The sequence below is a fragment of the Triplophysa dalaica genome, chromosome 3 (assembly GCF_015846415.1).
Source record: "Triplophysa dalaica isolate WHDGS20190420 chromosome 3, ASM1584641v1, whole genome shotgun sequence".
NCBI lineage: Eukaryota > Metazoa > Chordata > Actinopteri > Cypriniformes > Nemacheilidae > Triplophysa > Triplophysa dalaica.
In genome coordinates, this window is record NC_079544.1 from 19,594,946 (window position 1) to 19,617,197 (window position 22,252).

Sequence of the window (22,252 nt, forward strand, 5' to 3'; positions counted from 1 at the left end):
CAAAAATATACTTCAAGTGTGAATCGAACATTTCATTTTTCCAACTGTGGCAAACAGATGTGTGTGTTCAGGAAGGTTTTACGCTTTTTTGGTACAGGGTAAAAAGGCACTTTTTATCAATATCATATTAATAACGGTGAGTTCGGTTGGGTGGACTAAAAAGAAGATGGGCCGTGAGTCCCCACGCCGCCGATCCAAGCTTCCTGCCCTTTACAATGTCTAAATGAGGTTGAATGGCTCTCTGTTTGGTACTAATGGATGTCGGTCCATAATAAACTGTTATGCAATCCTGCACCAGCAGAGGGCGATATTCAATTACATTTCCTATACTTTCAGCACCCCTTGGAAATATTTATGAGATCACACCAAATATAAGTAACCAAAAACATATATAATATATCTGCGATCATGCATTTTAGCTTCATCATAGGTGTTTTTTGGAACTGTTTTATAGAGGATCTGTGTTAAAAACAATTTGATCTAAGGACGTCTCTGATTTCTCTCTTATCAGTGTCTCATGTAACACAACTACCTCTGTGATACCATCAAACAGAAGTGTGTGCGTGTATGTTAAAGAGAGAACGGATATCAATAGGCTGACCATTTATAGCTTCATACATAAAACATGAACGTCAAGAATGGAAATGTGTGTGTGTCTTACTCTGGATTTCCGTTTCCAACACACTGCAGGAAAAACTTGTCCCCTTCTCGAGGGAGGTCATTCTCGGCTTGGATCCACACGCTTGGAGAAACTGAGAAACACACACAAGACAAACAGACATTAAGTTTTTCTCTATTTTGGGTATGTTCTGTCTGTATCATGATACATACACAAAGGCAGAGGTGGGTGGTATGACCGAAGTCGTATAACACGATATGAATCCTTTCATGTCTTATTAATTGCATATATCACAATCTAGTTATTTTTAATGGATATTCCATGAAAAGGTTTCATATCACATAATCAAGTGGCAATGCATGTTTTTTTGAAGGCATCATTTACTCCTTTCATTGATTTAAAAGTTCAAGCTATTCAAAACAAATGAATGGCAAAGCTGGCAAAAATACAAAACAGCTCCTTGACATTTAATAGCCCTTTTAAAACAGACTATAAAACAAAAAGCTCTAAACAGCCATCTCACGGTGGTCACACCGCCCAGCCCTAAGCAACAGATGATATAAGGTACGTGCGTTCTGGCACATTTCGCACACGTGTCTTACACAAGACTCTGAGAGGTTGCTCTGTCTTTTTGTCTCCGTTGGCGATGGACGGGTGATCCACGGCGCAGGCGATCAGGGCGTCATTATCGTCTCTGGTGACAGTGAGTGAGAGTTTGCTAGTCACTGTGTAGGTCGGTTCCATAGGGTTGGACTCCACCATATCAGGATGTCCTACGGACACATTAAACACTCTTGAAAACTGAACATTAATAGTTTGGTATTAAATGTGAACGGTATATTTACCTTGTAGCTCTTCTTGATCTCTGTACCAGTGGAGTTTGGCAGGAGGTTTGCTGCCCGAACTTGTGCAAGTGAGACTAACTTTGCTGCCCTCGTGAACAGCATCCTCAAAGCCTGTTATCACTGGCTTACCTGGGACACCTGAGACAGTGAATGGGGCAGGATGATAGAGATTAGAGAATGAAACAAAAATAATGTAAGGTCCCAAAAAAGTAAAGAAGGGGTTTACTATCTATAACAAGTATTTAGTAGGTCTGCCTAGATTTTGTGTCCGTAGACATATACAAAAATAGCCCATTTGTTGCACAGTTTCTCTCATAAACTTTCGGAGAAGCACAACATCCCGGCCAAACCCAAAATGATACTAAAACCCTGTTGTTAGACGCAAAAGCAACATTTTCTGCATTAAATTTAAAGGGACATTATCACATTAACCGAATGAACCGCTCAAGAGACCTGTGCAACATATTACACTTTTATTTGCTAGAATATTGAAATACAGGAGATATAGATAACATACAGAAGACAGTATACAGTAAACCGGCCATTACCGCAAATAAAACCTGACAGGGTAATGAGGACCCCGGTGCGAAGCAGATTATCCTGCTTATTACCCAGCGACTTGCCAAATAAATAAATAAACGGACATGAAATATTGATTTAAGTAGTTGAAATCATTTTAATATTCGAGAAGAAAGAGACTGCAGAGTGATACGAGAGACATGAAAGCAGCACAGCAGAGCAGGAAATTGTTTAGCAGGGACAACAGTCAAATATAAATGAACTGCTGGCAAAATACTGCGATTGACCAATCAGAATGAAGAATTCCAAAGAGACATTAAAGTCCAGATAAAGATGATGTACTGTATATAGATAAGTGCAGGTCGATAGGTCAAATAAGTAGTTTCCTGTGAAGTATTAAAGCAAGCGCTACTTGTACCTACCACTCTGATAAATAATGATACTAACACACGTACCGAGTACAGTAACGGTGGTCTGTGCTGTTCGCACAGGCTTAGTGAAGATTGAACAGGTGTACTCTCCATCATCTGACAACTGAACTTCTGAGATGGTGATTATCAGCTCTGTCCCTGTTGACTTTACCAACTGGATACGGTTATCTCTCAGTGCTGAAAGAGAAACAGCAGATAAGAGAAATGCAAAGAAAAAACATGTATAGGGGCCACTGCTAATTTGTAGTCCAAATATAATGTCAAGTGTTTTGCAGTAAAACCTTTTCATGAGCTTTCTAAAGTATAAGGTAAAATATGCTTTAGGTAGAATACAAACATATATGACTCTGTGAATCAACACTTAATCATTTAATAGGCCTTTGCACTGTGAGCATCATAAATATGTAAATACATCAATATACATGGTGACAAATGCATGCTAGTGATGGCCAGCCAAAGCAAAGTTCACCCATCTCATTAAAAAATCTCAGCCACTTATTCCCACTAAAGTTATTTAAATCTGTATAACTTTGTTATATATTATGAGAAACGTCTCAGTGGTTTTGTGTTCAAACAATGGAAGTCAATGGAGGCCAGTTTTGTTTGGTTACATACATATCAGAAGCAGTGTGATTGACACAACACAAGGTCGCATTTATTTTTTAACGCGAAGAACACAACTTCAGACTCAATGTGCAATGCCGTTTAGTCCTGTGTCAGCAACCGTAGTGCTTCGAAAGGGAGGGGTGGAGTGAGCCGTTGGTTGCAATTCACAACCTAAATTTCATAGCCTAGACATATAAATGTATAACACTCAATTTTATACAAGATTTAACTCGGTATCCATTCTCTCTCAAACTCTTTCATAATGAAAATCTTAAAACAAAAAATGCAACATGAAAATGTAAAGAAAATCCTTAAAAAGAAGAATATTTTGTCTCTTATGCAGATTTACAGTTGGTAAATGTGTGTGTGTGTGTGTGTACTGTATATGTGTGTGCTTTGTCTTCATGGTTTATCAGCAGAAGAAGGGCACTTAATTTGTCTTCATCAGCTCCTGTTCCTCTCTCCTCCGTCCTGCTCTTTCATGCGCACTCTCCTCCTTTATCATTTCTCCTTTTATCTCTCTCTTCGCTCATCCCTCCATCCGTCATTCCTCCACACTCATCTGTTTGTTATCTCTGTATAAAAGATGTGCATCTTTCCTCTCCTATTCTCCTTTTACTCTCTCTCTCCTCTCTCTTCTCTCTCTGACTGTGCTTTTCACGCTTCTCATTCAGACTGTTTTCATCTCTTTCAGCTCTCTCCTTTGCTTTCTGCCCTCATATCATTCGTTTGTTTTCCTCCATAATCAGGTCACTCCTCTGTTCTCTCACCGTCGCGCTTCTCGCTATCTCAGAGCCACCTGTTTGTTTTTAGGGTGATATTAATGTTTTAGAAGGGTGTCACAGATGTCGCTTTTTGTTTTTAGTGATGGAGTGCGAGGTCTGTGGAAACCTCTGTGAAACAGTTGAATGAAAATTTATTCCCTGCACTGTCAAAAAATGTTTTATCATCTTATTACATTAATTAACTGGTTGTTTTTGAGTCATAAAATATTAATACGAACTGACTTCGCTAGGTTGAAGCATGACAGAATTTGATTTCGGGGTGTACTGTTCCTTTAAGTCCATAAACTCACCTCTCTTCTCTCCAAAGTACAGGGTCTGCTGGGCCGTGTTTGACCACTGGAGGGAGGAGTTATCGTTTTCCTTCACGCTGCAGGTCAGTGTCACGGTCCCGCCCACTGACACGGTCTCATCTTGGGTCACCGGCTGAAAGGGGTCATCATCTGGCCAACAGGAAGAAGATGGATGAGATGTCATTAGAATCAGGTAGAAAATACGAGTGAGAGAGAAAGCGCCTCGGGTGTAAATTAGATAGCTTGTCCCTCTCATCACCATCATCATCATCTTTGAGTGTATTGCTGTGTAATTTGCATTGAAAAAACGAAGATGGCAGAGTAATCTCGGCAAACTCTGTGTCATCAGCAAAGGGCACTAAAGAACATGAAGTGAAAAAGAGGGGGGATTTCCAATACGAAGGACAATTAATACAACCCTCCCGTGACAGACGCATATCCAATACCTCATTTACACCTGGAATTACCATCCTTTCTGAGTGATCTGATCACAGGGACACTGGTTTAAAACGGCAGACATAAATAGCAGGTGTAAATTGGGCTCGAGAGTAGAAAACATTCCGTGCGGCATGTGACCACAGAGAAACTTTAAAAGGAAAAAATATGAAATGTTGTGTTTGCTTAATGTTCATTGGGATAAAATTCTGTTGTTTAGGCGGTTTGGGGTTTACCATTGAGAGAAACACGTGTAAAGGCCTTCAGGCATCTGACAGATGACAAGTTAACTCATTATTTCGGAGCCGTGTCTGTGTGCGAGTAAAGGCCAGATGTAACGTTGACGTGACTCGTGCGGTGTGATAATTTCGCCTGGAGCTGCCCGTGCTCCACTTTAACCAATAATGACCACTTAGGGTTTAATCGATGACCTTTTCAATGCTGACCAGAGCTGGATAAACCCTGGGCTACGCTCTCTGAATGCTGGGCGAGTGGCCGGTTGGAAAGCTAATGTTTAACGAATAATGGAACACATATATCTTTGATTCAGGGCCAGACACTGTACTCAAAGAAATGAAACAATTGGCAGCACATTCAGAAATATGCTGGGACAACTTTTCTGATTGCTGGGCTGATACTGGGCCAATGCTCTGATGTAACACACGCTTTCTTTTGTTGATCCAACCCATTCAGGGTAAACACCGGCTGAATTTGGTCCTGATGCTTTGCAGTTCCTGGGATTAACCCGCTCGATTGCAGGCCAAACGCGGTTTTCCACAGGCAGCTATGTAGGCCAGATGCAGGTGTGTCGGGCGGGCCGAAACCAGCCCGATTAGCCCAAAAGGCCCTAACAAGAAGCTGCTTTTAAAAATAGCGCAGGAGCATAAGGGCTAAGAAAAGACTGCGTCTCAGCACCACCATCACAGAACATCTGGCTCTGTTTGTGCTTGTGTGTAAAAACTCACACATACTGTAAACCAAGAAAGCCGAGTTACAAAAACATATGTCAATGCATAATACGCAAAAATTGGCCTTTAGCTTCAACACATACAGTTCTGACTACTTATTGGCAACCAATTAGAGCCGTGTGAGCAGTTAATAAGCGATTAGAGGGTCACACGCGCATTCTCTGTACACTGGACAACTGCTGCAGGGGGCACTTAGTGACTCTCAAAATGGCATCTGATCCATTTAAGCGGGTATGTCAGGACACTCGGCTCTAATCGCTGGAGTGAATGGAGTACTGTGTGGAGACAGAATGTATATTTGTGTGTGAGAGAGTCATACATAGTATTCAATCAATCTCATCTTACTCGTTCAAGTCAACATGAAACGTGTTTTACGGTACAACCCATTTTATATAATGTGGATAATGAACAGGATTTTGAACAGTGACGCATGGGGAAACAAAATGGCAGCAACACTGTCCGCGTCACAATTTTTTGATAGTTAACAAAGATGTCACCTAGCAACCAGAATGCGGAGGAAAATGATGTGTGCGACGCTAGCCCTTGCTTTGCAGGTGTGAGATCATCGACAGATAGATTGGTCATGAATGTTTTTAACGTCTGCTGAACATTTGCTAAATATGTGTGATCCTCATGTAATGTTTAAAATGACTCATTGATGCTGTTAAAGTGCTCAGAAATGAAAGTTTATTCTTAAAGGGATAGTTCTTTCAAAAATAAGAATTCTGTCATCACTGTATTCTTCCACACCTGTATACAAATCTTTCTTCTATATAACACAAAGGATACTGTGTGTTGAGAGATGTCTCAAGTCATACAGGTTTGGAAGGACATGATGTTGACAGAATTGTCATTTGTGAGTAAACTGGTCTTTGGTGTAGATCTCAAAATAACAAAAATATAAGAGAATATACTAGAAAACAAAATACAATATAGTAAATAATACATTCCCATATATTGTAAGCAAGTGCTTAGATCGTTCAAAGCTGTGGATAAAACTAAGAGATTTTACGTTATCATTTAATCAGCATTTCTAGATGATTTGGAGCATTTCAATCCAGTGTCTGCTAAATTTCAACAAAATCAAACCTCAGGACTGACAAAATCAATAAACAATAATGTGAAAGACTCACAGCATGACTAGACCAAAATCAAGGTTAACATAAAAAAATCTTTACTTAAATACACATTTAAATAATACTGTTGTATTACTTATTTTCTTTGGAGTATTTATGGTTATTTTGACCTGTTTCTCCAGTTTTCATTTTCTGCAAATTAATGTATGCAAAATTTGGAAGACACATTTTAAGTTGTTCACAGAATGAAACAAAAATAAAAATTTTACCTAAACCCATATTCACATAAAACTACAAATAGTAAATTCAGCAAAACTGAAAATATTTTAAAATATTCTCTTAATTTTTTCCACGGCTGTATGAAAAGCAGCAGTTCCTCGACCTGATTTTGCCAAGTGGTTGATGTCTTCAGGACAACCTATTTTGATGACTTAAGGACAACATTTTTATAAATAAAACCTAAACCAACAACAAACCCCTACCCTAACCATAACTTACCCCTAAAATCAGAGGGAAATGATAAATGAAAAACAATGGTCTAGATTAGCACCTAATCCTGGATGGAAGATTAAATTAAAAAGAAACTGTAAATTTCTGAAATCTGATTGGTTGATGTAAATGTTGTCCAAGGGTCAACATGATGTTGTCCTAAGGATATCAACCACTTGGCAAAAACAGGAGAGCCAATCAATATATTTAAATATTGTAGTATATCAACAATTCAATATTCTTTCAAATATGTATTTGATTATTTTATATGCTGACAGTCAAAATATATAGGTAAATATTATTTGCGTAAGGGACCTCCACAATACCACATAAACCATACTCCTAGGTCAAAATATATTGGGTGACCCAACACATAGCAGTGCCACTGCAAAAATAACTTATAAAAGCAAACAAATGTTATTTTTTTGTGTCATGCTCGAGGAAGCTAATAATAAACCACACAAAAGACATTGTTGTAAATGCTGCCAGTCAGCAGCAAATGTTGCACCCTAACAGAGCAAAAGGTGTGACAGGATGCACTTTGACGTCAACAACAGAAGCCTTTTACTTCCTTTTAAAAACAAAAGGCAATTTATTGGCTATCATAAAAATCACTATTATACATTTAGTCGTAACCCTGAGAAAATAACGATGAGCTAAATGACTGATGCAACCACGAAAATGTGCACAGCCATTCCTAAGCAACTAGCATGAGCGGAGCAAACATTTATAAAAATGTTTGAACTGTACGTCCCCTCTAAAAAAGTAAAATAATTAGGCATATAAAACAAAAATGTTGGCCATATATTTTGTGCACATATTTACACATATTAATGTTGAATGGCTGTCATCAGAGAACGATGCTGTTGGGTCCAGATGGTGTAGCTAAAGCTAACAGCAGGGGTTAACAAGCCATGCAAACCGGCCAAACCTTGATCAGAACAGACCTGTGACCCCTTTTTGGGGCATGACCCATTAGGTAAGAACCACTGCCTTGGACCAAACACACACCGTTGATTTAAACACACCCAGACAGCGTCATTCTTCATCTCTCTCTCTCTTTCTGTAGGTGTCTCTCTCTCAAACACTCACATACACGCGCAGAAATGTGTGATGGTGTAGAAAGCACCCAGCCTATATTTAAAGCAACATAGTTTACACCCTCCTCACACACACACGCTCGAGAGAGAAATGGATGGAAAAAAAGCCAGTGAGAGAGGCTGCTGAAAGAGACAAAAACTGAAGATTACAGATAAACAGATGAATATAGGGAAAGAATGACAGAGAGAGAAAAGGAGAGTGAGAGATGAGGAGTGTTTGCATGCCGGCGATAACGCAGGTTGAAGTGTAATAAATACGGTCCAAAAACAGTCAGTGAAAAATAACCCCTCCATCTCTCCATCTCCCTCTTTTCTCATCTCTCTCCATATGTGATTCGCTTCTCTTTTGCTCGTCCTGCTCCTTCCATCTGTCTCTATGTCTCTCCATATTTTCCCTCCAGTAATCTCTCACCTCTACACCCTCTCCTCTATCTCTCTGCCTCTGTGAGGCTCTCGGCTTCTTCCACCATATGTAGATGTCTGTTTTTCAGCCCGATTACCGTTTGATTGGCATTAAAGGTCCTATTGGTTTTTTGTTGTGTCCAGCTGTGTGTATGTGTGTGTGTGTATGTGTGTGCAGCAGCTGGAGCAGATGAAGTCCTTGTTGACTTATTGATCGTTCTGACTGTGTAAATGTCTAAGATTTGATCAAGATTTTGGTTTGATCTTCTAAATGGTAAACATTTACTCGACTGTGATTCTTAAACGCGGCGTGTCAGTGCGTGTGTGGGATAAAACATTAATTTATGGAGTTCAAATTCCCTAGAATACTAGATTTGAATTGGTCAATCACTGTATTCTGAGGTCAAGTATTTTTTTAAAATGACTGCTTAACTTTATATTTGAATGTTGTTACTGGCAACCAATCTCTTACAATGTGTTAATCATGTCTCTCAAAGACCCAAAGACCTCTTTCTTTGCACATAATACAGTAATTTCAACTTCAATCAATATTCGTTTCTTATGAATTTTGTATGTAGCCATGGAATAAGATGGATAAGTCATCCAAGGTCATTATAGTTTATTAAAACTAAAACTATTACTAGAACTAGAAAAATATTTCTGTTATTTGAAATCAAATTAAGTATATGCCTTAAATATCATTTTGAAGAAACCATAAATAAAAATGTTGACTAAATGTACTAAATTTATTAACTGAAAATAAATGTTTTAAACAAATTTGAACTTACAGAGCAAATATAAAACAATGATAAAACGACAAAACAACATTACAAAATAACTAAAAATAGTAACTTAATTACTTAAAAATATAACATTAAAACCCAATTCAAATATAAACAAAACTACAATAATAGAGAAAACCATAATAGAATGGAATAGAAAACTTTAATATTATAACGTATAATTAGTATAACTTTGTCTTCAGTCACTCAACATCTCAATAGAAACCCTATATCTTAAATACTCTGTTTTAAAGTGCTATCTTTTCTAAATTCAACATGTTTTACCTTTTCCAGTATATTTGTATCATCCTGTGGTGTTACAGATAAATTATTCATAGTACAACAAATGCATGTATAACTAGACAGAACATGTGATTTGAAAGTTTTAGATGAAGTATAACCTGTCAAAATGCTAAACGCTTCTGTCCCTGCTTCAAATGTCATGTCAACTACCCACACGCTCAAGTACACGCTCGTGTGTTATACTGCATACGGTACATTAGTAGGTCATCCGAGCGTTTTGTCAACATGACCCTTTCCATCCCCCCACTCAATGCCAGCTGTTGCCCAATTACTGCCACACCCAACACACTCACACACATGCTTTACTGACCCATAACTGCCCCCGGGGTGTCTCCGCCCTTACATCATCCCCATCTTCATTTTATTGCCATTTCACATATTTCACTTTGAAACGTGTCTGATGCATTAGACAATATAGATGTCAGTGTTTGTAGATCGTTATGATTAAGTATTTATTCAGATTTTATATTACATTAGATTTATTAGATTTAATTTTCAAAATCTTCCAGATTTAATATTAAGAATAAACAATAGAATCATTATTATCAAGGTTCGGTTGAGCATACATAGTATTTGCTTGCCTTGAGTCTGAAGGGTCATGTTGACATTGACGTTCTTCTCTAAGATACTTTATCCTAGAAAACATGATACAAGCAATCCACTGTACATTCTGTTTGCTGTGTATGTCTATCAGAGACTATCACTGTAACAATACACTCCAAATCTGAATGTTTATTCGAACACTTTACGTAAGACATTAAATGCCAGAGGACAAATTGTCTATCATGAGCCAGAGCGACCTTCTAAAAGTCCATCATTACAGGACAGCACTCCATATTTATAATGCATTTTCCTCCTTCCCGCTCTTTTTCACAGTTGTTGTTGGTCATGCGTCTCTCTCTCTGTCTGCTTGTCAAACATCATTAGTTCACTGCATCGCCCCCCAGAGAGAAAGACAGGGCAGGGGAGCTTGAAAGGACAGACTGACCCAGAGAGACAAAAAGAGACAGAGTATTTCTGGATATTATTGGAATGTTGCATTTGTAAAACTGCCTAAAAATGATTACAGAAAATGCTGTCTATGTAGGCAGCTCGGGTACATTTGATAAAGTCACGATGCCCAAAAATGCTACAGTATGTTGGCATCCTACTAGGTTTGAATATATGTATTAGGGTGCACAAAGTGCTGTAGGTTTTATTCAAATTTATTCTTAAAGGAACGGTTTATCAAAATTATTTTACCATTTTTTTCACCCTTGTCATTCCAAATCTGTATGACTGATTCTGTAGATTACAGATGTTTTGATGATGTTGGTAACAAAACATCATAAAGACACAAAACCACTTAAACATTTCTCAAAATAACTTATTTTGTGTTCTACTAAAGAAATGAATGAAACAAGAGTAAATAAATGACAGAATTTTGGGGTTAACTATCTCCAAGTTGCTTAAAAATGCTGTCTAGATAGAAAACCTCCCTATGTTTTTTGGAACATGTATGTTTGTTTGTGTCCATATAGCAGATCACTCAGTTCATTCTGAAAATTTGCATATGGGTATATGACGAATAAATGGCGTCCTATGGTGTGACATAGCAAAATTTAGAAAACAAACTGTTAATATTACATTGTTTTATATTATTGATATTTATTGTATAACATGGAATAAGAGAGGTTTATCTTTATTGTTAGGTTTTTTTTCCAAATTTTTGCTGTCACACTATAGGTTAAATTTGCTTGTTAGTCTGTCAACTACCCATATGCCAACAATGCCCCAAAATGCTATCTACACAGGTAGCTCACTAGGTTCAATTCAAATCTTTAAATGCACCTATGATGCCCAAAAAATGCAGTTTAATCAGGAAGCCCACTTGCTTTTGAGACAACGCCAGAGAGAAGAAGCACTTAAAGCTTTGGCAGGTATTGAGTGAATGGCAGCCAGTAAGGCACTTTAAGAAATAAGAGGTCAATTACAAAGAGGAGGAGATATGAGATCTCTTTATCAAGCAAACAGACGCACACTGACCTCAGCCACCGCAACGTCACTATAAACATACTCATGCAACTAACAAACACAAGCAGTATAAACTATACCTTCAAGCACTCTTTCTCCCTCTCTTAGACTATCTGTCTTTCTCTCCCTCGCACTGACAGGCACCAGGAGCCTCAGAGAGCCTTGTGATGGATAGAAGCACAGAGAGGAGAAAACAGGGTCCCGAGGGAGGAAGAGAGATATAGAGACAGATAGAGGGACTGACCGAGAGAGGTGAAAGAAGACGGAGATAAACCATAAATTAAATCATTTTGAAACAAAGGAGGAAGGTTGCTATGCAACCAGGCAGGGGGAGGTTACCAGGAGCAACTGGCGTGACCTGAAGCCTGACCCTCAAGACAAAGTGACCCCATCACCCACACATTCAAAGAGCAACCTGTTCTTTGCTTAGGGAAAAAGAAAGACAAGACAGAAGGTATTTGTAGAGTCCATCGTTATATGTTTAATGGGCTTAAATCAGATAAACCTTTACAAAATGTCCTCAAAAAGCGATTCATAAATAATGTTTTTCTCTTTAAATGCAAAAGGTTCTTTTTAGGCTGCCAATCCAAAATTAACACCTGCCAAATGCAAGCAAAAACTTGCCAGTACAGATGGCCAGTAACTTTGTTAGAAACTGCCACATTTCATGATTTAAATCCAATTGTAAAAATAAAGTCTACCCCTTACTGACGTGATGAAGGTCATCTATTTATCATGATTTTTAACGAAAGTATATGGATGTTTTTGTGACAGATGCAGTTTCACAGTAAGACAGAGACCAAAGTTGGTATGTCCTTATTCAGAAGGATAGGCACCTCTGGTTTCAGGTTTTTTTTTATTTATTAGCAGTAGTTTTTTAATCTTACATATACAACCACGTACAAAATTAAGAGACCACTTATTTACTATTATTTATAGATATGTATTTAGGTAAAGTTATCATTTTTGTTTCATTTTGTGAACTTCCAACAATATTTCTCTCAAATTTAAAATATATACTTTTTCTTTTTGCATTTATTTGCAGAAAATAAAGACAGGACAAACAGGTAAAAAAATGCTCTGTAATTTTTAAGACCTATAATACTACAAAGAAAACAAGTTCATGTTCACATTTAAGCAATACAACAGTAATATTTGAATACGTATTTCTGAAAAGTAAAAAAAAAATTTTTTTTTACATGATAACCTGTATTTTTATCACAGTTTTCATTTGTCTTGTCATGCCGTACAGTCTTTCACATCACTGTTGGATGACTTTATGTCACTCCTGAGGTTTGATTCTGTTGAAATTCAACAGACACTTCTCTAGAACGGCCACAACGCATACAAATATGGAATTCTTCATTTTTTCCCACGGTTGTATACTTTAATCGTAGATATTTGTTTCATATTTTAAAACAGTTATAAATATTCTGGTGGTGGTATCTTGTTTTAAAGTTTGTGCAGTTGTAAAGTTGTAGAATCTAGACCGACGTTGAACCAGTGTGCTTTACGTCATCCAAATAGGTTTATAATTGACTCAGTACATATACACCTCTCTTTTTCAACCAACGTCAGACAGAATCAGAGCTATTTTGTTTTCAGAGAACTGAAGAAACGTATGATGATAATTATTTTAGACGACAGCACAGAGACTCCATCTGTATCCCACCGAACAGAACCGCAGATACAACAAAGCCCCTAACTGTAAGCAGCCATCCTCTCATAATTAACACACTTCACAAACGATTATCTTATCTATACATGTCAAAATGGACAAAGGCACATACTCTATGTTTGGTTTGTGAACATGCACAAACTCACACAATGAGGAAAGATACAGTAAGATGACTTAATGAAGATTATGATATCATTCTTTCCTAAAACAAATATTGATGCAAACTTTGAAAGCAGCACATTTTTAAAACTGTTTTACTGTGTTTGATAGATCAGAGGTATAGACAAATCAAATTAAATATTTGAAAGGACAAGTGCAGAGACACATTATTGGACTGTACAGTAGGGTTGCACCATAGGATTCTCAATTCATAAATAATAGAATACGCACACACACACACACGTGCAGAACATAAACCAACACTCAAGGAGGTATGAAATATTCAGATAGCCATCTCTGTATCCTTTTGTCATGGAAACACACACACAGTCACACTGAGTACAAACTGCATTGTGACGAACACACTTGACTAAGTTCAACCTTTAAATGTAGAGATATGATGCTCTCCACATCAACTCTCTCACTTTCTCCATTCCTTCAGCTTTACACAGCTCTCTTCTTCACTTTTGTCTTAAGTGCAAGCGACTCTCTCCCTCTCTTTCTCTCAGTATCGCTCGCTCTTTTCCTAAGCTCTGTCACTGTATTCTTTCTTCTCCACAATCTCCCTCCCATTTCTCTCCTTCATTCTGTTTCTCTCTCCCGTTCCCTAGTGCCTGACAGCAGGAGACTATTACACTCACAGACGGAATCTCTCTCCTCCAATTTCTCTCTGTCCGTCTCGTCATCTCTCTCTCTTTTCTGTGAACTCACTCTCCTATACCCTCCCACTCGTTTCGCTCCATCCCTTTTTCTCTTTCTCACTGTCTTGTCCTGAGTGGATGTAATTGGTATCTATAGGACACTCCCTGAGTATTAGAGAGAGGGAGAGAGAGAGAGAGAGAGAGAGAGAGACAGAAAGAGAGAGAGATAGCTGACATACACTGCAGAATGAAAAACAGACAGCACAATTCACCAGAGCAAACACAGCACACTACACCAGAGCAATCAGGACCAACTCAACAGATCAGAGCGATCAACAACATAACACAAACAGCAAACAAGCGCAAAACAATACATCAAACAAACACAACACATCGGAGCAAACAAACACAACACTACAGACAGAGCTGACAAACACCAGAGTAAACAAAAATCTTTTGCTCTGAGGTTTTGCAGAGACTTAATTGAGTTTATGTTTGTGTTTCATTTAAGCATCAACCTTATCACTTATGTTAATCCTAAAAATGATGAGAAATGTTTTATTTAATTTAAATCAAGATCTCTTGACTTTGGACCTTTGAAATTAAACATTATTTAGATTTCTTGGGAAAACACACACATTTATTGTATTTCTATTGACTTTTGTCATGTCTTTCTAGGACAAATATTTGAGATACAAACTCCATTTTTATATCTGGAAAAAATATTCACCTCAAAATTTGTCTGTTTTTTAATTCAAAAATTTCTGACATTCTTTTCTCTAACAATTAAAATAATGTATTATGGTTGGTACAATGTTAAAGAACACTCAAAGTAAAGGGTGCTACAAAAGAACCTTTATAGCAATGCTATAGATGGAATTTTGGTTCCTAGAAGAAACATTTACTCAAAAGTCCTTTAAGAACCATGTCTTTCCTTTTTCACAACAAATAATCTTTAGTGCAACAGAAAAGATAAAAAAGGTTATTTATAAAAACATTCAGCTAAAAATGGTTCTTCTGTGGCATTGTGAAGCACCTTTTTTTCAGAGTGAATGACAATATCAGTCTCTGTTCACTTTCATTTTATCAACATCATCATTCTTTGAAACTTGTGCTTCAAAGAAGATAAAATGTTGCACCGGTTTGAATTGCTAGGCTGGTGAGCTAGTTCTTTAAGATATTATAGATGTCATTTGGGGATTTCCTTTCTAATGGGACAATATACTACCAACCTTAACATAATAGATCAGACAAGAACAAGACTCAAACAAACGTAACGTAAAGAGAGAAAATACAATTTCAACAGACTACAGAAAAAAGCAACATCTAGGCACAATGCGAGAGCAATGTGCAAAAACATGCAACATAAAGAGAACAAAGAAACAACTCTTAAAGCGCTTACAAACTATCCAAACAAACCACAACTTTAAGAACAAGATAAAAAGCCAAAAGCGTCCTTTTAGAATTAGTCTGTCCAATAGTACAGTAAAAGCTTAAGAAATCGATTCATGCAAACCTGCAAGACACTTTTCAACGTCCAAAACACAGCACAGCACTCAAGTGTGGAATACCACAAAAACCGACCTGAACAATTTACTATGGAGCGCCACAAATTAGACCCGAGAAAAGTGCTGGAGAAAAAAGTGAACAATTTACTGCAGAGTCAGGCCACACCAATCTACAGCGAAGCACCACAAATTAGGGCTAAAGAATATTAGACAGTTTGAGATTATAAAAGAGAGTTTAGTGGTTTAGTGTCAATGGCATAATTCTGAAAATCATTGGTCCATAATACTCTTCTTCTCTTCTGTAGTGTACTACAGAATACACTATTCTGAGTGCATGTGTCACGTGTTTTGGATATGATGTAATCTTACTGCCGGTGTTAAATAAATCTCAAGCAAACAGATGCTAAAATATCTCGGGTACCATAGTGTGGGTGGATGACATCTTCCTCAAAGATCCTAAGAAGTATCCAAAAGTATTACAATTAACTCCAACTTAACTTAAAACTTTAATACAATTTACGCATTGACCAGGAAAGCAGACATATCGAGCTATTCTGCTTCAAGAATTACCACTAAAAATGATATTATTATTAGGTCTGAAGTAACAAAAGAAATGAACGCAGGAATCCGGACTAGGTTTACATTAATCCGTGTATTCTGTCTAGAGTCATTTTTATAATTAATCCCCTGATCAGGTTTAATATAATAATAAAAATAATCCCATCATGATGTTAAGAAGAATATTATGAATTAATCCTCCGATCAGGTTGAGGGTAATGAGAGATACACTTGACTGAGCAAAATGAAAAGCAGAACACAAAATGAGTGTGTCATGGTTATTGAAATGGAAACGTTCAGGGACCAAGGAAGAAAAATCGGAAGAATTACAAATCCAGTGACTAGACAGGCAGAATGAATTGAAGACGGCAGTGAAACATCCTTCCCTTCAGTGAAAGAATGCACAAATAAAGGACAAAGTAGAGGAGAAAGAAAAAAAGTACAATGTGTGTTTGAAATAACAACATATTCTCTTAACTGTTACACAGCTGGTTATGTTGGCCAACGTTCTTCCATTGTAAAGAAACAGTCTGAAATGCCTTGTAAACTCATCTTTCTGTTAAATGATGCTGCTGCTCGACTGTTAGCAACGTTCAAGGTGAAGTTTGAAATTAATCCCTGGAAGGAGATTAAATTTAAAGCCCGGTAAAGCACTTAGTTGGCCGTGTTATTTGAGCATTAACCCCTCCCCATGACGAACAAGCCCCTCCTCTCACACATAATTATCCAACCCTCATCGACCTGTCACTCCCCTGACAGACAATTAGCCCCTCCTCCAACTGATCACCTAATAACAATTTCTTTCACACAACGTGAATCGCCAAATCAAATCTGCCACATTCATAAACCATATTTGCAACTATGTGTCAATCTCAAGCAAACATTGTGAGTATTTGAGACAAATTTGTTTATAAATTATAAATGTGTGATGAGATGTATCGTGTAAGGAAAGAACTCTAACGTGTTAAAATCACACTGTTCTTGCCCTCAGCCGATCCACTGTAAAATAAACAATAAAAACATAATTTCTATGTCAAGAAACAGAATTGAGTGTAATTGCGCTGTGCATGTTCAGAAACTTCTCATAAAGTGACAAGAAACTTACTGACAAGGCGAACTTCATTCAGCGCTAGCTAATTAATTCCAACGGGTGTAAAAATAGATCTCTCACCTGCTTAGGCAAGAGAGAGGTAGAGCGAGAGAGACTGTGTGTGTGTGTGTAGATTTCCAGTAATCGTTGGTGAGGTGCCAGAACATTAAAGTAAGGTAATACGAACCATCCAGTCTTATGTCATGTGATTGGTTTTAAGTGGTTCAGGAAATGTCTGAGTATTTGTGTTATTATGCAATTTGATGTGATATGACATAGCGTAAAAAACCCTTCAAGCCCACGTCTTTTCACTCCATCAATTAGCATCTTTTCCTATTTTTCAGTATGTGTTTTACCTTTTTTTCTATGTGGAAAAAGCATAGCCGGAGAGGGTATAATAATATAATAATAATGTATAATAATGGGATCACCCAGCATTAGAAGATGAAGTGCTTACTAAATCAATACAGGACCTGTCCTGTATTTTATCGTTAACAGTATAGGTACACTACAGTGGAAAAAATACCATTATAATGAATAAACATAAACCACTTGTTCAAGAAATATGATTAAAATTAGTGGCATTTGGACTGAGAATGACAGGTAATTTCGGACTCTGTTAATGGGTGTGAATGACAGAAAATCACTGGGTCTCGTCAAGACAATGAGCTTTTTCGGTGGGCAACGATAGGCTGTCTGACCAGAAGAGGCAAGCTAACCGACACAACACAGAAGACCAACACAATCCCATGGCAATTCATAAATATTTTGTGGTGTGGTTATTTCATATGCATTCGTACGATTTCATCCTAGGCATTTTTGTGCAATCTCCCTTCACCCCACGATGATAGGTTTCATTCTTGTTTTTTTAATAATCACGTTATTTTTGACACAATCTAACGACAAAAACAAACAGTAACTTTTCTACGATGTGGCTAATTTTGGCTTATTCCTTTGAATTGTACACTCATATGCACATTATACTCCGATTTGCTTTCGCACCACTGACATTAGGTTAAGGGGCGTGGCTAAGGGGGCTTCGGTATTGCTTTTTTCAAGTAATGATACGTTTTTGGACGATTCATAATGTACAAATTTATACGCATAAGACAACTCGTAAAATAGTTCCAACTTCCTGTGAGATCAGGTTGGTTTTCATATAATTCACATTATACGAATTCATACATAAGTATATAAAAAATATAGCATGATTAAAATAGTCAGGTTTTACTGTGAGGTCAGGTTTGAGTATACAGAGTATTAGTTCCCCTGATTCAGATGTACTACGCTGTTGATGTTGTTGATAATTAGACTAATCAATGCAGTGCAAATTAATCATGCTAATAATATTCCATTCATTCTTAAAAAAAATACAACATTTAATTAAAATATTACATATAATTTGCAATATAGAATAAATAGCATTATGTGCTTAATAAAACACATAATGCATATGTATTCACAATTGATTTAATACTGTATACAATTGATTGATAATATATATATACATTGATATTATGTAGATGATATGTTATAATGATATTTTATGCTGTTGAGCAAAGAATCTTTTAGCTATCTGCATTAAGCTGACTTAAAATTCAAGTGTCCCCTTCTTTTCCGATGGCTCCTGTGTATCCTGTTGCCACCTATTGCTTCATCCTTCATTCACTGCTACCTCTGCCTGCTTTATTTCCTCTCTCTCTCTTTCTCCCTCGCTTTCCCTTGGCCTGTTTATTCTATGTTTCTTTGTCCCTCTTTGTGCAGCTTTCATTCACTCCTCAGATTAGAAACGCTTATTACTTCTTTTGTCTCAGCCCACAGAGAAGCTGCTGAATCAGGCACACACACACACACACACACACACACACACATGCACATGCTGGTTCTTTGACAGGTCCATACTTGTGTTATTTCAAGTCCGTATCACACTCCAAACGCAAGATTTTATCGTAAGGCACAAACAAGCCATTCAACGTGGCGCTTGCTGTCATAAGGATGCTTTGTGTTGAATAAAACAATACAGCGCACATCTCATCGCTAACAAATCTGGTGAATAAAACCACGAGCCACATAGCAGCTGAAACAGGCCACACAGCAAAGCTTTCAGAGCGAAATAGCTGAATAAAACAACACAGGTCTTTCATCCCCGGCCAAACTGATGGGTGACTCCACAATGTGCTGCTTTCATCACAAGCACGCTGCGTGTGAACATCTGAGGAGCGCTGCTGCAACACACGTACGTATACACACACACGGCTCATTCTCACCAACACTACACTTTCAACCTATAGACTGACACGCAGACATCTTGTCTTTCTTTTACCCACATGCACACACGCAACTCCTCGGAAACACTTGAAGGAACTCTGCATGTTAGATAATTGGATCTGAAGAACTCTGGAACTGAAGTGAGCTTGAAGAATGGATCCAACGGGGCTAAAGGTTAACAGGATTCATGATTAGAAAAAATGCTCACATTGGTGGACCTCTCTGGCCGTTAGCTGCTGTTCAACAGACTCGCTGGTCCAGCCTGATCTCTCCTCACCCCTCTCACAGACAGTTTAATCAAACACGCACAGCTTCATAAGTGCTCCGCTGTCCAATTACATCATGGGAAACTTGGGAAATGTGACTGGTTACTGCTTGGAGATAAGTGGAAACTGAAGTGAGGATTTCTAGATGGGTTTAATTTGCCGTTGATGACTAGCCGAATTGTCTGAATGTTTCGGGAAGCAGCCGGTCGGGACTGTTGTCGACTTGAGGAATGTTGGTAAAATGCTGCTGGAGCAGCTGGTTGGATCTGTTGATGGAATGTTAATGTTTCAATTGATTGGTTGCGTCTGGGAGGGATTATGTGGTGATGGGGTTATATGGTTGGAGGCGACGTTAGAAGAGCTGTATATCATCAGGGTGTGGTAAGAGAGAGAACGGTTTAATTTGACTGACAGACTATACGCTGGAGCTAAATGCATTAATAGATGTGAGAAGGAGCTTGCTTTGCAGACTCATGGAAGGTTGGGTTTACATAGGCCATGACACATATAAAAGCATTTCCCAGCTATGGGAACTTCCGTTAGCTCTGGTGTCAGCGTAAACAAACGGACAAGAAATATATACACATGTACAAATATTGACAATACAAAGGCAGCGTCGAAGATGCTGGGTTCACGGAGGCTCAAGGTTGGCAGTTATTCCATTGTGTCCTTGGTCTTTGCTGGAAAGTTTCATTGATTTAGGTTTGGATAGATTGAAAGTGCCTGACGCAATCACTTAAAAATTGAGTGAAGCTGATATTATCAGAATGACACATAGACACAATCTTTAAAAACGATCAGATGCCGCCTGGCAATTCCGAGTTCCTCTGGAAGCCAGGATGTACACCGAGCAAAGGGTGAAACTCTTTGACAATTTAATCGAAATCATGTTCTGCAGCACTTTATTGCAACTTCTAACTTTCATGTAAAAATACTGTGTGTGACCCAGTCTGTGAAAACCATGTCAGTCTGTGAAAACCATGTCAACATGTAAATATGAGATAACATTTACATTTATGCATTTGGCAGACGCTTTTATCCAAAGCGACTTACATTGCAATATCCTATTCATTTGTTTCTAAGTATGTGCAATCCCCTGGGATCAAACCCACGACCGTACGTTGTTAACTCAATGCTTTTACCACTGAGCTACAGGAAAGCTGATAACAAGCATCTAAGTTCGATTTCACCAATAAGTTTCAAGATGATTTCAATTTTTTTAAGATATCAAGGTTATATTTTCACAGAATGTTCTTTACATTACGTAGGATGATTTTGTTTAGAAATCAGTAACAAAAACTGGGTTTTCATAGACTGTATATCATACAGTATTCAAATATTTTCTGTGTGTCAATTAGTGAAGTAATGGTATCTGCATCAAGTACACGATATGCTGACTAATTACATATTTTTGCTCATTACTGAGATTTAATTAAGATAACTTCAATTACATTGTGTAGCAGATGAGCAAGTCATTTACTTGATATTATAAAACTGTCAATATAAATTAAAATTAGCACTAATAAAATTAATTGCAACATAAAAGGCATTCGTAAAATTAAACAACCACACTAAAATATAGGTTTAATAATGTTATTGGTGGCTCAATGACAAAATGCTAATGTTCTCTCGTTTGCAAGTCGCTTCGGATAAAAGCTAAATGAATACATGTAAATAAATGTGTAATGTAGTAACAGATCAATATGCACATGTGTCCTATGGTTTGACTGCAAAAATGAAGAAAAAAACTAACAACGAAGATAAATCTATCTTATGCTATTTTCTATGATTAATATTAATATTAATAATAAATAACAATGCAATATTAAGAGTTACTTAAATGTTGCTATGTCACACCATAGGACAGGATTTTTTTGTCAACTACCCAAATACAAGTTTTATAAACGTGTTTTCCAATCTTTTGTAATTTAAGATTAATGGATCACATATTAATAATAATGATCATAATCGTTACCACGATTAAAAAATATTTGTTCTAGTACTTCATCGTAGGTAAAATCTCATTTCAGCTTCACAACCAGGTAATCAAATCCAATGCTGTTCAATTCTGTAGGAACACAGATTGTAAGAGAGGAATAGTCTACTAAATACTCTGCTTCAACATTATGTGGATAATTGGGAGATAATTGGTGAGAAACAGAAGGTTTGGTTTGCATTAAGAGAAGAGGGCACAACCTCTGCTGTATACTTCTTTCTAAACATACAAAGAGAAAGTTATGCTAAAAAGGAAGTAAACTTTGCAGCATGTAAAAAGCTTGTTAAATTGATGAAAAGTGTTGCATTATTGAAACAAAGACAGCAACAAATAAGATGATTGTTTTCGAGCATTTCAGCAAACACTCAAGTAGATCCCTTTTCTAATGATAGCTTCACTAATCATAGTCATCGCAGCCGAATGGC

The 22,252-nt window shown here is 37.4% G+C and overlaps 1 protein-coding gene across 1 annotated transcript in view; it reads right to left on the reverse strand.

The window, feature by feature from the left end:
- The window catches only part of cadm3 (cell adhesion molecule 3), a 45,187-nt gene that overhangs the window by 12,286 nt on the left and 10,649 nt on the right, over positions 1-22,252 (reverse strand). The window contains exons 3-7 of the mRNA XM_056744709.1: positions 4,096-4,245; positions 2,439-2,591; positions 1,465-1,602; positions 1,222-1,392; positions 662-752 (exon numbers count right to left, since the gene is read on the reverse strand). Coding sequence (XP_056600687.1) covers positions 662-752; positions 1,222-1,392; positions 1,465-1,602; positions 2,439-2,591; positions 4,096-4,245 — 703 coding nt within the window. The remainder of the gene's footprint in view (positions 1-661; positions 753-1,221; positions 1,393-1,464; positions 1,603-2,438; positions 2,592-4,095; positions 4,246-22,252) is intronic.